The sequence below is a fragment of the Daucus carota genome, chromosome 6 (genome assembly GCF_001625215.2).
Source record: "Daucus carota subsp. sativus chromosome 6, DH1 v3.0, whole genome shotgun sequence".
Classification (NCBI taxonomy): domain Eukaryota; kingdom Viridiplantae; phylum Streptophyta; class Magnoliopsida; order Apiales; family Apiaceae; genus Daucus; species Daucus carota.
Window position 1 is genome coordinate 24,906,271 of NC_030386.2, and position 15,746 is coordinate 24,922,016.

General features: G+C 36.1%; 1 protein-coding gene across 1 annotated transcript; it reads right to left on the reverse strand.

Annotated features, from left to right (window-relative positions):
• Positions 1 to 444: 444 nt before the first annotated feature.
• On the reverse strand, positions 445 to 14,733 carry LOC108227337 (methyl-CpG-binding domain-containing protein 9). The gene is made up of 10 exons (XM_017402425.2): positions 14,246 to 14,733; positions 11,477 to 12,188; positions 10,210 to 11,334; positions 9,455 to 10,105; positions 7,812 to 8,114; positions 5,412 to 5,741; positions 4,496 to 4,594; positions 3,778 to 4,179; positions 1,735 to 3,495; positions 445 to 1,148 (listed from the first exon to the last, which is right to left on the reverse strand). Exons 1-10 carry the CDS (start codon positions 14,716 to 14,718, stop codon positions 903 to 905), a joined length of 6,102 nt encoding a protein of 2,033 aa, XP_017257914.2. The 5' UTR covers positions 14,719 to 14,733; the 3' UTR covers positions 445 to 902.
• Between the last annotated feature and the right edge of the window lie 1,013 nt (positions 14,734 to 15,746).

Consider the following 15,746-nt stretch of genomic DNA (forward strand, 5'->3'; position numbering starts at 1 on the left):
GCTTTTATTTTGATGCATAAGCTGATGAAATATGAAATTATAATTCTTGTGCAAGATAAAGAAAGTTATATAGTCGCATACTAAAGATAAATAGAAATAATCTCCGTCAGTGTAAAACATTAACTTCAGCTCCCTCCTTTAACTGACTTATTCACAGGTATATAAAAGTGTAAAATAATAAGAGTTATATTTAGATTTGATTTTTAAAAATCTTAAAATACGTGTAAAAAATTTCAAAAACCGGAAAATGGGACAGACGGAGTATTTAGCTACGTTAATACGGAAACCCATGCAAAATTCTCCGTACCATTTAAGTAAAGAACAATGCTTTCCTACGAAATGAACCCAGGTAACTCCGATCATATGCAAGCACAGATACATGTTATAACTGACTAGGCACAGCATGGTAACTTGAAAAAAATAACAGAACTACGAGAGAAGTAGTAAATAGCCAAATGGAGCATCCTTGAACTATGCCAAACACATTCGACATCCTACAATAGTCTTAACCTCCACAGCATTAGTTGAATCCATGTAAAAGGGGAAGAAACAAAGACAGAGTATGAACCTACACAACACATCCAATTTATCTCTCTAAAAACGACTCAACTTCTATCGAAAACCGTCTTTTCAGAACATTGAACAATACTTAGAATTTCAAGACATCTAAAAGAAAGGATATGAGAACAAAAAAGAAATTTCAAATTTGATCTCTCTCCCTCTTTGGTATTGTTCTCATCTGGCCCTTCTGTGTGCATGTGAAATCTATTAGTTATACTGTGTAGTCCTCCAGGAGAAATAGAAAGTTCCAGCCATCATCAGGCCACAACTGGATGCACTATCATGCATTTTATCAATGTCTGTTTCCTATCCATGTAGATCGAGGTTAGCATGTCACCTTTCTAAACATGAGAAATACATGTTAAGTCTCCTGTTCCTTTCTTTTCTTGCTTGAGACTTTTCTGGAAGTCATCTGAAGAAGAAGATTTATTGTAGTTGATGGCTGCATCCAGGGAGTAAATACGCAGAGCAAGGGATGATAGCGTTGAAATTTTGGCAGCCATGGTAAGTGAAGACCAGTACCGCCAAGTTTTTTTCAAGTACTCTGATTTGATCATATCCTCCAATGCTATTGTTGCTTGCGCCATCTGGAAGAAATTAGAACTCTTATTCATAGGGAATCTATTGCTAATAAGTGAAGGGACAGATCTATCATGTTGACCAAGAAATATAATTTAGCATCTTAGGAGTCAAGGGTATGTAATGCAGCTTGTGTGAATAAAATTAAGCTTTGGCATCCAGAAAGCAAAGGGAATTATATCATAAAAAACAAGCAGGCATGCTATCTAAAAGGTTTTAATATAGAACAGTGTCACATATACGGGACAAAATTAAATCAATGGAAGATAAACTAATTCCTACTAGTATTATAACTTTGTTCCATGTAAAGCTTATTAGAATGCATGATCAATTTCAAAAATATCCTCTTATAAAACATGCTGAAATTAATCACAAATGACTTGACTATATCATGGCTATCCATGTGTGCATACAGGCCTCATATTACAGTTATATGCACTTAAGTATCCATATCATTAGTGCACCACATCAGTCATTATTCGGTTAGAGCCGTATATTACTTGGCACATAACACATGCAACTATACCTAAAGTGAAAACTCTCAATTGATAATCAACTACAGAAAGTATATTGTGTGCTAGTGAATGATCTAACCTCGTATATTCTCTCTGCTGATTTAACAAAGCTGCGCCAAGCCCATCTGCGTTCCAGCTTACTTCTTGAAGGTTTTATTGCCTCTTCAGGAAGTGCAGCATCCATATCCAGTAGGTTAATCTTGAGTTGTTGTAGGATATAACCAGCTCTGCCCACCAATGGCCTTAACGAGGGTTCTGGGACAATGCAGCAATCCAACACCTTGCACAGGGGAGCACCACAGTGCAATGATACTTTTTTGTCTTGATGCTTAACAGTATGTTGCAGAGAATTATTAGGAAAATTATTGCTAGTGTTAGCATTAAATGTCCTCTCGTCTTGCAAACAAGTAAGTTTCACATCATCAGGAAGCTTAGGAGCTTCACCAACTACAGCCTCTTGGGAAATTAGCATTGCCACAGAATCACTAAGATGAGAAGTAGATGGAAGCAACGTTGGAGTACCATTCGAGCCGATAAGACCTATGCTTTCCACAAGTTCCTTGTTTGATTCATTCATCACAAATTTGGAACAAATATCTTCATAATCAAATGGACAAACTGACTTGTCATTCAGATGACTGATATAATTTTGCGATGGTTGGGAAAGCCCACTTCTTAATGCAGAAACATTGCGCATTTCATGTCGGTACCCTACCTGTCCAAGCCCGGATATCATGCTTTTACCCTTAGAACTTTCATGACAATCCAATTTATCAGAAGCTGGTAGAGCTTTACTGCATTTACCATCATTATGTCCATCTAAATCTACATCTGTCAAGAAGGTTCTATGGCATGTAAAGCAATGGAGTCTAGATGGCCATATAGGCTCTAAACAATCACATCTGCCCATTTGGTGTTGGGCTATTCCATTTGCCTTTTTCATCCTTCTACTACAAAGCTCGGATGATTCCAGTGCTACGCATGGAGCATATTTTTCCTCTAGAAAACTGGTCGCCTTAGTACAAAGAGAGTTGGAAGATGCAACATATATACAGTCTCCCAAACTTGAAGTCATTTGAGGACCCTTCAAATTTTCGCTCTCAGATACTTGATTGCCTTGGGTCATAAAACTTTTCCACTGCAAAATGGATTCTTTTAAATCTCTCTCTCTTGAATTATTATCCTGTAAATGGTGCAAAATCTTTTCAATTTCTGCATCAGATTTGTAAGAAACCCATTCAGGACCACCCTTATTATCACCGAGTTCACATGGAAAAGGAGGTGAAACAGTCTCTGAAAAACTGGCAGATATAATTTGTCCACTCCACTGCATTTCCCCATTACTGCTGGAAATAGGTGAAGGTTGGGTACCTGAATCTGCCAACACCCAGTACGATCTGCCAGAAGAATCTCTACCTAGAAATTTCCTGCGCGTTGACAACTTCATAAACTGTGAATATAAACCAGCAGTTAAGTTGTTTAGTTGTAATATTCGGGTCCTAACTGATGCTAACTCAGAGTTTTCTGATTGGGAGTTATTGAGGAGCACAATGGGATCATCTGAACTGACATTGGCGCTCCCTGTGGCAAGAGAGGAAGAAAGGCCTTGCAGATCTTCAAAAGATGCCAGATCAGGAGTACTAACCTTAACACTTCTGTCACACTCTGCCACTTTGGCCTCGAAGCTCGCTTCTTTGTGTTTCAAGGTTTTTAATTCTGCAGAAGTAGAGCGCAGATTCTGCATTAATTTAGTCAGCGTTTCTGTGCATTGGTCAATGTGTTGCCGAACAAGAGCGGAGTTTAACAATTCATCACACAGATATGTCAGCAGGTGGGATCTCTGCATTAATGTTAAAGAAAACTTGGTAAAGAAAGAAAATATATGGAATCCAAGACCATAAACATTACCGACTAGTTGGGTATTATTTGCTCACTTATTTTGATCATGATTTCTTTCACAAGGACTTACAAAATTTAAATCACTTTACTTTACCTAGATGGGTAGAATAGTAAATATTAGCATGTATTTTCTTTATTGAAAATGAAGATCAACACTCTTATTATTAGGGATAACCAAAAATCTGATATAAATTTGTATAGAAGATGTTACAGGCAGACAAACCTGGTAAAGTTCCAATTCCCAATACTCTCTCTCTTCCATATCAGATGCTAGATGTGCGATGAACTCAAAGTGTGAACCAATTTCTCCCTGATACTCCCTATAGTGTAGAAATTGCGACCGAGTGCCAGACGCACTTTGAGTTGTGGATGTCCCAACAACACAAGAAGGACAATACCAGTTCTCTTCAGGAATTTTTGCAAGTGGAGGATCAAGGCAGTATTGATGATACTCCGCATTACACTTATCACAGAGGAGGACGTTCGCGTCATCATCATCAATTCCACAAACTTTGCATGCCCCCCCTCCTTCCCATGGGGCTTTATCATCCAACTCACTTAGGGCCTCCAAACTTACGCGGCCTGATTGTCTCCACTTCTCTAATTTCTGAAACTGTGTGAGAACCTGCATTGCAAATAATTTAAAACAGCAGACATTGAAGATCAAACTGCCACGTGGAATAATCTTTAAAAAGAGTAGGGTAGCAACTTTACTCTAGAATATTAAGCCAAAGCTAAAACTTTATCAGTTTCTCGATTTTCAATTCAATGCTTAAGATTAAAGAACTCTAAATTCGTGAAAACAAGACTACTAGCTGCAAGAATCACTTATAAACAGGAGCTAATTACTTTAAAGAAAATGTATCACCATCACATGGACAATTTACGCAGGTGCACAATGCACTTATAATCCAGATTATACGCAATACTAATCCACATACCTCTTTTTGATACAGCGAATCAAAAGTCTGGGACAATATCTCAACCAATCTAATGAGATCAGGCTTGTCCTTGGAAACAATAAGCACATTGGCCCAAAACTGTCAATCAGAAAACAACAGAAATCAGCATCACCTTGTTATTAATAAAAGCCAAGACGAGATGTTTCATTAACAAGATGTCATCCAATCGAAAAACTGGAAAGGTTAAACCATAAAGGGAAACCACATAAGAGTTTGTTAGCTTTTTGTGATGAAGAGGCAATTGTGTATAAATGGAGAGAAATAAATGAAACATACTACAGTAGAGACTAGAGATAGCATTACAAGTGAAAATCTTGTGGATGTCAGAAAAAGATAAAAAAAAATAATACCTCGAAAAATATATAAGGAAATGGAAAAAAGAGATGAATATACATCAAAATCCCCATTACAAGTGTGACAACACAGCAGAAGATACGCAAAAGACCCAAACTATAAAATGTTCCACTTTAACTTTTAAAATCAATTTATGAAGAGCGAAACAATTTGGTTGCAAGTGAAAAAGAAAGCACCTGTAAATTATCATCAAAGAGAGACAAATGGTTTCCATTTTGTAAATTCAATGAAAAATAGACACAGGACAACTAGAATGTAACTTTTTATTAGTACGACGACTGGAGCATTATGCTGCAATATTCATGCTAATGTTCAATTCAGTTTAAAACCACTATCCAATTTTCAGCACAAACAAGTGTTCACATAAAAATATGAAGCTTACAAAGTAGCTGCATAAAACTCTTTAAAGCCTACCTCCCAAACTGCACATCTCATTCAAGTCTATGTAGAACACATATAGTAATTCGGTAAGAAATACTTGTGCACAAATAAATTAGGTTCCCGTTATATAAAGTATATTCAGGTTGTCAGGTTGACAGACCTCTTTAACATCCTCAAGAAATGCTTCGTGTGAACCACCATAGGCCCCAGCAGCCAATTTCAAATTAATAGTCCTTAAATCGAAAGGGCGTGACACAATAGCTAGAGAACCAAGAAGCCCCTCATCTTCACCATTCGTGAATTCCTTTTCCAGCATGTCGCGGAGATTTTTTGAATCATCATGAGCAGCCAAGCTGCGTAAGACTTTACGACATTGTTTCGTAAGGATGTCGGATATTGATATGTACCTTTTCTTCTTCTTCTGTTCTTTACCAGATTTCTGCTGCAAGCCTCCACTCTGCAAGTCTTCCAGCACGGAAATAACAGCTTTCTGTTTCCATTAACCAACAATATACCAAAAAAACTCGGATCAGAATCAGTCTTTATGTAACTAATTTTATCTATGTACATTGGCGAAATATATTTCTTAAACAAGCAAGAATGCAGCTAGAAATAAGTTATACAAACTAGAAATAATACACCCTCCAATCCTGTTGTCCTAAGCTTTCTAAGTTTATCTATAAAGTAAGTGCCCCGGAAAGAAAAGGGAACTGAGTCCAACTATTCTATGGTGTAGGATCAGAAGCATAACTGACCCACATACTTCATAGTGGTGCTGAACAATCAGTTAAGAATTCTGAAAGAAGGCATAAATTTTCTCTAATGTTTCTCTATTTTACACAATTTGCTACTTTACCACAGACCAATTATGTCAAATATTGTAAATGAACGAAATTTAATAATGAACACCCCACTCCCCATGAAATTTTGCCTAACAAGTAACTTCCCTTCAATTAGAATTACAACATGACTCCACAGATGATTCCAAAGGGAAAACAGAAGAAATTATATAGTGGAAGCTAACAACCAACAAAATAAGCAACCAAAAAAAAAAGTCTTCATGGTAGTCAGGTTTAAGTATCATATAATATGCCATGGAGGTCTATGGAAGATTTATGATAACCAAGCCTTGGGCTATGTCGATAATAGCAAGCCTTGGGCTGCGTTTATAATGGTCAAACCTTGGGCAATGTTTGTTTGGCAACATTATAGTCCAAGGTTTAAAATCCTTGCATTGTTGTCCCCTCACTAAATTCTTGGATTATTAGTCTTTCAAAAGTCCAGTTCCAAATTTGTCTTGCACAGGATTATTTAAAGAACAATGATATCCTTCCTAGTTCCTTCAATCAAACGAGTACGGATCAAGTTCAACATGCAAGGGTCATATAATCGAACCTCGCCAGCTCCCGGGCTCTCACCCCGAGTTGAAGAGACAGTGGGAAGATTTCACCAAAGGGGATCGGGTCCCAAACCATGCATATCACAGGGAGTTCCAACCCACTGGGTCTTATCGCCCGGTTAGTCCGATTTACATACCTGCCTTGGCCATAGAGCTAGTCGGCAGGTTCCTAGGCAAAAATCCTAGACAAGCTAGGGTGTCCTGTAATACGCCTTTTCACCAAGTTCAACATGCAAGGGTATTTTTGTCTAAGTTAAGTTATCACTCATAATATTTGGTCTACTTTTCACTCGTAATACTTGGTCTATAGACTCTAAACCAAGTATTATTAATCCCTACCTAGAGTCTATTTTCTTGTCCTTATCAATCCCCTGGACTATTTACAGAAAACACGAAATTAATAATTTAAAGGAAATCACATACTTAATCCTCCGAAACAATTACAAGATATCACACAAGACATTTTGATTACATCCACCTCTGCCATTGAGCACCTAATGTCACTGGGAGTCGGTAAAAACCAATTATATCTGAGGGCATCTCTGAATTTAAGTTTATTTATCTCTATATAAGAAATACCAGAACAATTGCATCACATAAAATGAGACCACAAATTTCCGGCCATGCAGTATGACTTTTTGCCCTTTACTTCAAGTAAACAGGAAATAACACCAATGTTTTTTTTGCAGGTGCTAATGATATTTGATTATTTGATGCATGATTACTTTAAGATAAATGTCAAGCTGTTAAAATTATTATAAGAAATGTGGAAAAAGTAATTTCTGTATAATTAAAACAGCACACAACTATAAAATATGAAGTTTGGTACACGTCCTCTTTAAAATTTTGCAGGAATGCTGTATGTGGAGAACTTAATATTAAATGAATCCACATAAAGTATTAACAATACAAAATATTCCACCCAGCTGTTTCCTTTCAAACCATTTATTAACGGGGCAAGTAAAGCTGAAATCAGGTTGTCTACTTGTCTTTCATTAGTTTGTTTATGTGGTTACTGGGAGTCCGGGCCATGTCAATTCGACAAACATAAGAGAATCCTTCAGCATGGCAGTATTAGAATAGAACAAATTCTCAAAGACTAGAACGTCTAATTATGTTTTTAAGATTCAGGTATATAACAATGATTAGCCCAAACCGTACCTTTGTAGGCCCAGATGCATTGCCCCTGTAAACACTCTTGCTGATTGAATGCTCCAAAACTTTCTTTGCCCATTCAGGTGGACTTTTATCCAATGCCTCATTTATGCATCTTCTGATTCTGGCTCCCACATTCGTGGGCAGCTTCCTGACGGGTTCCAGAGCTTTGGCCCACCCTGGAAGTTCAGCATCCTCTACATCTACCCTTTCCAAAATTGTCTCTTGGGATTTTACATCGTCTATAGCAATTACATCATGCTCTCTAATGTAAGAGCCATATATATTCTGTATAGCTTCTGCAAGAAACTGTAGAGAGACAAAACTAGTGAGTAACAAGAATCGTCTCTACGTGGTCCCTATAAAAGAGAACACAAAATAGACTTCTTATAGATACAATATACACGCACAAATTGTAAAAATCTCATACAGAGGACAAGGGAAGATATATAAGACATGTAAAAGAAAAACATAACAGCAGCACCACAATAGAGGACCTCTGAAATCTGAATATGATTTATGTTTTTTTTTCTTTTGGGGGGTTGGGGGGGTGCCTCAATTAATATTTACTTTTCATATTTCAATATCATAATTAGTAAATTATCTTCAAATATTTTAGATAAGTGCTTACTTTTTTAAAAAATTGAATTTATAGTTAACTAGGAAAACAATTCGCAAACCAAGAATAAAGAGCAGCAATAATGAATTAAGCGTTAAAACATTAAAATATAATGTCAACTAAAAGTGTTTTAGAACTAAATTAGCATCATTAATATGCAAATCAGAGCAACTTTTTATGCATTCTAAAATGGCTTATAGCAGAGCAATAAACCGAAAAACAATATGCTTCTTCTTTTTTTTTTTTTTTTGTAAAAATAAGAATAATACAAATAGCTGCAATGTAATTTAAACAAAGCTGGATGAACTAAGAATTGTTAGACATGAGTTGCAGTCAGTCAGAAGCTCGTTACCTACCATCACCTTTCAAAGCTGAAATCATATATCTAACCAAGTTAATACCATTTACATCCCTCTTCAGTAGTTGATGTCTACAACATGAGCAATATCTTCAATATAAAACTTCACATGCAGTCATGCTTAGGAGGACATATTTTGCTATTTCAGTCATCGTCTTAACTGTACTTTATTCGGGGTCCTGAGAGCAAAAATTTCTGGCAAATGACAGGCCTAAGGATTTAAAATAAAAAAGCCATTTTCCATTTAAGAATTTGCAGAGTAAAGGAAAGCTTTTTCCATATGTGTCTGTATATTGAAGAGTGTTTAGTAGATAACAGGTACTGTGACAAGTATAAAGTTCATAGTAAGAGTATTATCAACAAATAAGAACTCTTTTCTTGGACACTTTCACATGTGGCCTGGACTCTTATGATCAATGGTGAGGAAAACTATTGGGTGCTTCTTTGTGTGCATGTTTTATCTTAATTTAAAGCATAACCAAGAGTTTATGCTACAGCCAAATGATGACCAGACTAGTAAGAAATTCACTTCAATTTTATGGTATTCTATATCTCTAAATATCTCTATTTTTTGAGAGATAAGGGAAACTCAAAGCCAGCACAAATTCAAAATGCAGAGAATCGTATATGTAATACAGTGAGCTCATGAAAGTAGAGTTGCATAAATCTTACTGCTGCATCTGCTCTTATCCCTACAGGTCCAGTAGGTGAGCCACAGAACACCCCGCCATCACCTTGTAAACAGCGAAATACATTTCTACTTTCAAGGGTTGTAATATCTGCAGAATTAAGCTTTTCACCCAAAGAAGAGACAGACAAAATATATCTCCGAAGCAACTCTGGCCAGGTTAATTCATTAAGAGGAGGTATATTCATTTTGTTTCTCATTTCAGATATCCAACTGTCTGCATCTTTCTTTCTGCCACGCTTGGATTTCAACTCACTAATATCAAATTCTGGATCTATAACTGCAGCCACCTTTGACTGCAGCTCACCTATTAGCACCCTTATTAATGAGCAGTGGATCTTAGTCAAAGCAAAGCCGTTGCACCTGTTGAAAGCAATAGACGGTAGTTGATCTTGATGTTCCTTCATTTTAAGTGTTATTTTTGCATGTGGATCTTTATCTGACACTGCTGGATCAGATTCAGTGTCCACAGTTCTATGCGAGGGGATACCTTTGGATTTCTCCGATACTCCTTGAATAATCTCATGGTCGAAACAATCAAGCCCCAGACTGATAAGTTCCTTTTCAAGTTCTTCAAATGAAAACAGATCCCTCAACTCCAGAACACCATGGAAACGAATAAGAAACTCCTGCACCTGGGTAGAGAAAAAAAAAGTGAGACCACGTATTCCAGCAACGCCCCATCCTATATTTTAATTCATTTAGCTTGAAATGACACATAGAAATAAAATTTACATACTTGAAGTGCATCACTTAAGAGCGAAGGAGGAAGTCTTGAGCTAACAGGCGTTCCCTCAGGGATTATAATATCATCGATAACACGATCATTAGCCGCTGGGATATTAGAGGTTTGGCACCTCTCAGTTAAATCATCTACTTTCTCACTCGTGAGGTCAACTCCGTCTTTCGTCTTAGCTAGTAAGAAGCCACTACCAACTGTTAAAGATGATGAATATGATTCTCTCTCTTTCAAACTGACATACTCATGACAAGCTATAGCACCAAGATTCTGTTCCAACAGTTCTTTCACGAATTGTACATTCAGTCCAAATCTGTCCTCACCAAGCCATTTCGACAACAATGCAGATGAAACGTCAAAAGCTTTATGATCCCGAATAACAGAAGGAACATCAACTGATTCAAACAAACCAATGAATTTGATCAAACGATCAGCATTCCAGTCAAAGTTTTGGTTTTTAATTTCCCATTTAGAAGAGCATGTTGCTCCAGCCGCATGTCTGCAGAAGTACTCAAAAGTCCCCGTTTGGGTAAAAGCATTTCGGCAAGCATCAATAAGTTTTCCACAAACCCGTAGCCATGCTAGAGATGATGAACGCTCTTCAACTGAAATTTCACCAATTACATCATGCAGCACTGTCTTGTCAGACACAATATTTTCAGATTCACCATCACCTGCATTAGTTTCAACGGATGGGACTTTTAATGTCTGATCATTCAGGTCGATAGTACTGCCAAGATGGAACAGAAAGTCTTGTTCTTGTGGTGGAGGATCAGAGAGCATCATCATCAGAAAATTAAAATCCGACTCCTCCTCGAGGGAAAATACAGAATCGTTATTTTCTTCATGCTGATCAGCAAGGTGAGCCAGGTTGGACTTGTAGAGGATAGTTGAGCCTCCTGGAATTGGTACTTGAGAACATGAACACCTTTTGACGCTGAAAACAGGCCCAGAATCACCACCATCCAATACCTCGCATATAAAAAGTGAGCCAGTAACCTTATCATGCCAACAAGATTTATAGCCAATAGGCCAGATCTCATTGGCATTATGATAAGATGGTCTGAAATCAATTTTTCCTGCTGAGATAATGAAAAAGTCTTCATATTGAACAGGATATCCATCCTGAAATAATGCACATTCTTGATTACTCACAATTCAAATTTTAATAAATCATGCAACTTCAAGCAGAAAATGAAATGGAAACCAAGGAAGTTGCTTAATGACAATTACAGTAGAATTTACAAAATATACAGCGTTATCTTACATTATACTCCTTAGATGTCCATCCACTAGTTTTCTCGAAATTTGCATCCGTGACTTTTGTGCAGTTCACCGATTTACCAGCAATATCCACATTCTCAATGCCAGAAACTTCATCCTTATCGAAGTCATTTATCACATCTTTAACTCTTGTATCCCCATTGGTTGGTGCAAGTCTAGCTGTCTTTCTTTTTTTACGCTCTGAAGACCCTGTCAGTGAAACATCAAGTTCATGACTTCTTATTTCACATTCTGTGGTATCAGCATTTGGGGTAAGCCCAATATAACGAGCAACTTCTAACATTGACTCAAACTTTTTTCCATCTGGAGCACAGTATACTACATCCGACTCATCTTTACTCCTAGAATTCTTAAACTCAACACTCCAACCTTCTTCTAAAACTCCACCACAACTTTTACATATAAATTCCCTAAGTGACTCCAAACACATCTTCTTTTTAATGCGAGGCAATGGTCGTTTATTTGAAGAACCCTTTAAACTAGTTGAAGAAGGGCGCAAATCAAATTCTGCTAAACTATGGATCTGAGGATCCTTGGGCTGACTCAGTTCTTCATTTCCCATTTTCACAGATCGGTGCACAAGATGGGAGGATGCTTGAAACCGAAACCTGCTTCGGCAGTGCAACAATCTTGAAGATGGCACTGGCACACCAAATGGATTGCCACCAAAAGTATTATCACACGGGTTGTTCTTCCTGAAAAACAGGATATATGTCATCAATTATCCACACGGCACTCAAATCATAAGGAATAATAAAATATAATAAAAATCTGAGCACTAAGATCTGAGTCAAGGACCCGAGATCAATAACAACCTAATTAATTAAAGCGTTATGATTAGAAACACAGCTTTGCAAGATAGCTATCAAATCTATAAATTTAAGATTGTTGGATATATATCAAAATGTATCATAAGTAGCAGACTAAATTATCGAAACTTGCAATTATACAATGTTAGATAGCAAAAGCCCCCTCTGCAACAGATTCATAGAAAGAGTAGAACAATTCAACATAATCAAGTCGTGCTAGCACTAATCCTGCTTTACAAATTACAATAAACAATCAATCTCATTCTATCAATCTTAGGATCAAGCAAAAACGTATAATTCTTGAAAATGATGAAAAAATCAATGACTGCCTCACCTTGAAAAGTTCTTAGATGCACAAAAAGGCGCAGCAACAATCAGTTCAATATAATGATAATGAGAAACCTAAGAACAGTTATACTTGTGAACCCTAAATCTTAAAAATGGGCTTAGAATAGAATGCAATTAATATATTGGGCCAAACAGGGTTAATGTATTTGATCTATTGAGCCGAATTAAACAGCTAATGTATTTGATCTATTGGGCCAAACAGCGTTAATGTATTTGATCTATTGAGCCGAATTAAACAGCTAACATATTTGATCTATTGGGCCAAACTAGACAATAAGTGCACACACAAACTCGATCCTCAAAATAAATTATGATCATAACGTATTAAAATATAATTTTCACCGGCGTATATCGTTTGGCCCAACAGATTAATTTGTTAAGCCTCTATTTTGGTTCAGTCATCATAATTTGTTGACCTCCAGGCCCTTTTGATATTAGTTCACATTACAGAATATTAATCCCAAAACGTCAAACATATAGTTTGAATTAATGAAAGCGACTAAAAACACTTTAAGATGACAACATTCTAAATCTTGATCTGATAAAACAGTACGACACGAGTATTCTATAGATAAAAGATTAACAAACCACATCTGTGAATCATAAATATACATATACATATACATATACATATATATATATTTATTTATTTATTTTGCCATACCACAATGTAACAGTAGTACAGTACTATCCCAAAAATGCAAATAATTCTATAAACTTATCTCAGAATCAGACCATAGTGAGTAAAAGATTCCGGTATTTAAACAAGCCGACAATTGTACAGTAAACATTTCGACAAGGCTAATACTGGAGCAACGTAATACATAAAGAAAAAAATAATAATATATTTTTGCTATATATCTTAATACACAATTACACAAGCAATACATCTACAGCAATACTTATTCCTGTAGATGTCCTCACAGGCTCATACTTGCAATCCAAACTTAAACATTCTAGCAATTATAACAGGTTATTTTATACTAGAAAACAGTTCAAGTGAGCTTTTACGTAGATTTACTATACAAGTTATGTCAAAATCATATAACAGCGACACAATATATTCCCATCACTGAAGAGTGGAAAGTGAACCAGCTAAACACTCCATATCCTGAACACACAAAAAATAAATACACAACTTTCTTTCCTTTTTCTGAAAGGCTAAATCAGACTACTTGAGCATCTTGAAAACATGTTAATATCAAACACAAATAGTACAAATATACAATCACCTGAAGAAACAAACATCTTTTCAATTCAACAGAGCTTATAAATTTGAAGATATAATTCAAAAAAAGCAATGTATAATAGAGAAAATATACTAGAACCTAAAGAAGCCGACTGTGCTAACAATTCCATCAAACATGTTTATTTCTCTTTAGCACGTCCACTACCAAGGATCCCTAGGAACAAGTTGTACTGATTTCACTCTTATAAGTATGCTACAGAATGAATTAATTTATTACTTTTCCTTTACTTTTCCTTTCTAAAGACAACATGGTTACGAAACTAAGCAATTTAACTTCCTAAACAATCAAATTCACAATGCTACCAATCATAACCCTAAATAACCAAAAATCGACAACAATAAGTACCTCGAAAACCGAGAGTCCTCACCTTCACCATCACCGCGAGGCAAATCACTCACATTCCCCTCCACCAGCTTATTCCGACGACACCGCTTATTTGCTCTCGTTCGCAATCCATCACACCTCACCACACCTCTCCTACTGCACTGACCACACAGCCACTCCTCAAACATGACCTCACGGCCTCGCATTCCAGCGCAATCAACATGAAACCCTAACTCACACCCATCGCACACCAAAAGGCCTCCTTTTCCGCTTCCGCTTTCGCTTTCGATAATCAACGATCGACATGCCGCGCAGTCGATCGCGCCGCCGGGAAGCGTCGCCGGAGCGCCGGGAAAAGAGGATGAGTTGCTGAGATATGATTGGACGATGGAGAGCGAGTCGCGAGAGGGAGAATCGGAAGAGTCATTGAGATTAATGTTGCGAAAAGGACGAGTTAGTAGGGAAATTAAGTGAGTCGAATCAGTGTGGTCCATTGAACGAGTTGAAACAGTTGCCAGGTCAAGGGTGTTGCCCTACATAATATGACATGGATTGTGTATATACATATTATACTGGTATTATATGCAGGACGTGATTGTGTACGTGTAAACAACTACTGACCTCGAGGTGAGTGATAGATAAACAAGAGGAGAGATCACATTGAGAATCAAATTAATACATTCATAATTCATTGCGAGGCAAGCCTGGTTCATATAAAATTTTGGGAAATTGATTTTTATTACATTAATATTTTTTGAGCAATTTTTTATGCGCTTAAAATAATTTCAATTATTGGAGCATTTTCGGCAAATTAGAGAGTACTACTTATTCCCTGTTCATTTTCATTCTTCAGTTAATCTCTTACGCATCCCTCATTTGTTTTTAATGCCCGAATATTCTAACTCTCTCTTTTGCACACTTTTCACCACATCTTTTTATTATTTTATTATTAAAAAAATTGAATTTAATGTTATAATAATAATAATAGGAGCAAAAAAGTTGTCAATGAATATAGAATCTCAATTTTGAAGAAATTGTATATTTAAGGAACCTTGGCCGAGATGGTCTTAGATTTTGAATTGTATTTCTCATCAATAAAATACGTCTTTCTTGCTATTTTCATGTTTCCAATATAATAGAAGGAATTGTTAGCTAAATTAAATAGAAGTAGGTTCTATAATTAAATGACTTTCAAAATCAAATAAAAGGTGTTTTAATAAATTTGATATAATATTTATTATAAAGGCGTAATTATTTTTCTAATTAAAATATAATTGTTAAATTATTACTGAATCTTTTTATTTTTACTGAAATGAAAACCTGGACTTTGATCGCACATAAATTAGTATATAAAATATTAGCAATATAACTTATATGTAAATCAAATAAAAATATATTATATAATATTATAATATATATTAATAGAGATATATTTTAATAACATTTGTATATCATAAGAATGATTAAAACAGATATATTTTTTCAAAAAATACCATGAACAACTAGTATATACAAGACATAT

Bases quoted from the DNA above. Each gene is read 5' to 3' on its own strand.
- LOC108227337 (XM_017402425.2), bottom strand. From the start codon at position 14,718: ATGGACCACACTGATTCGACTCACTTAATTTCCCTACTAACTCGTCCT. The intron at 11,335-11,476 runs GTAAGATAACGC...GCATTATTTCAG, and splicing joins GGACATCTAAGGAGTATAAT to GATGGATATCCTGTTCAATA. The intron at 4,595-5,411 runs GTCTGTCAACCT...TCTGATTGACAG, and splicing joins TTCTTGAGGATGTTAAAGAG to TTTTGGGCCAATGTGCTTAT.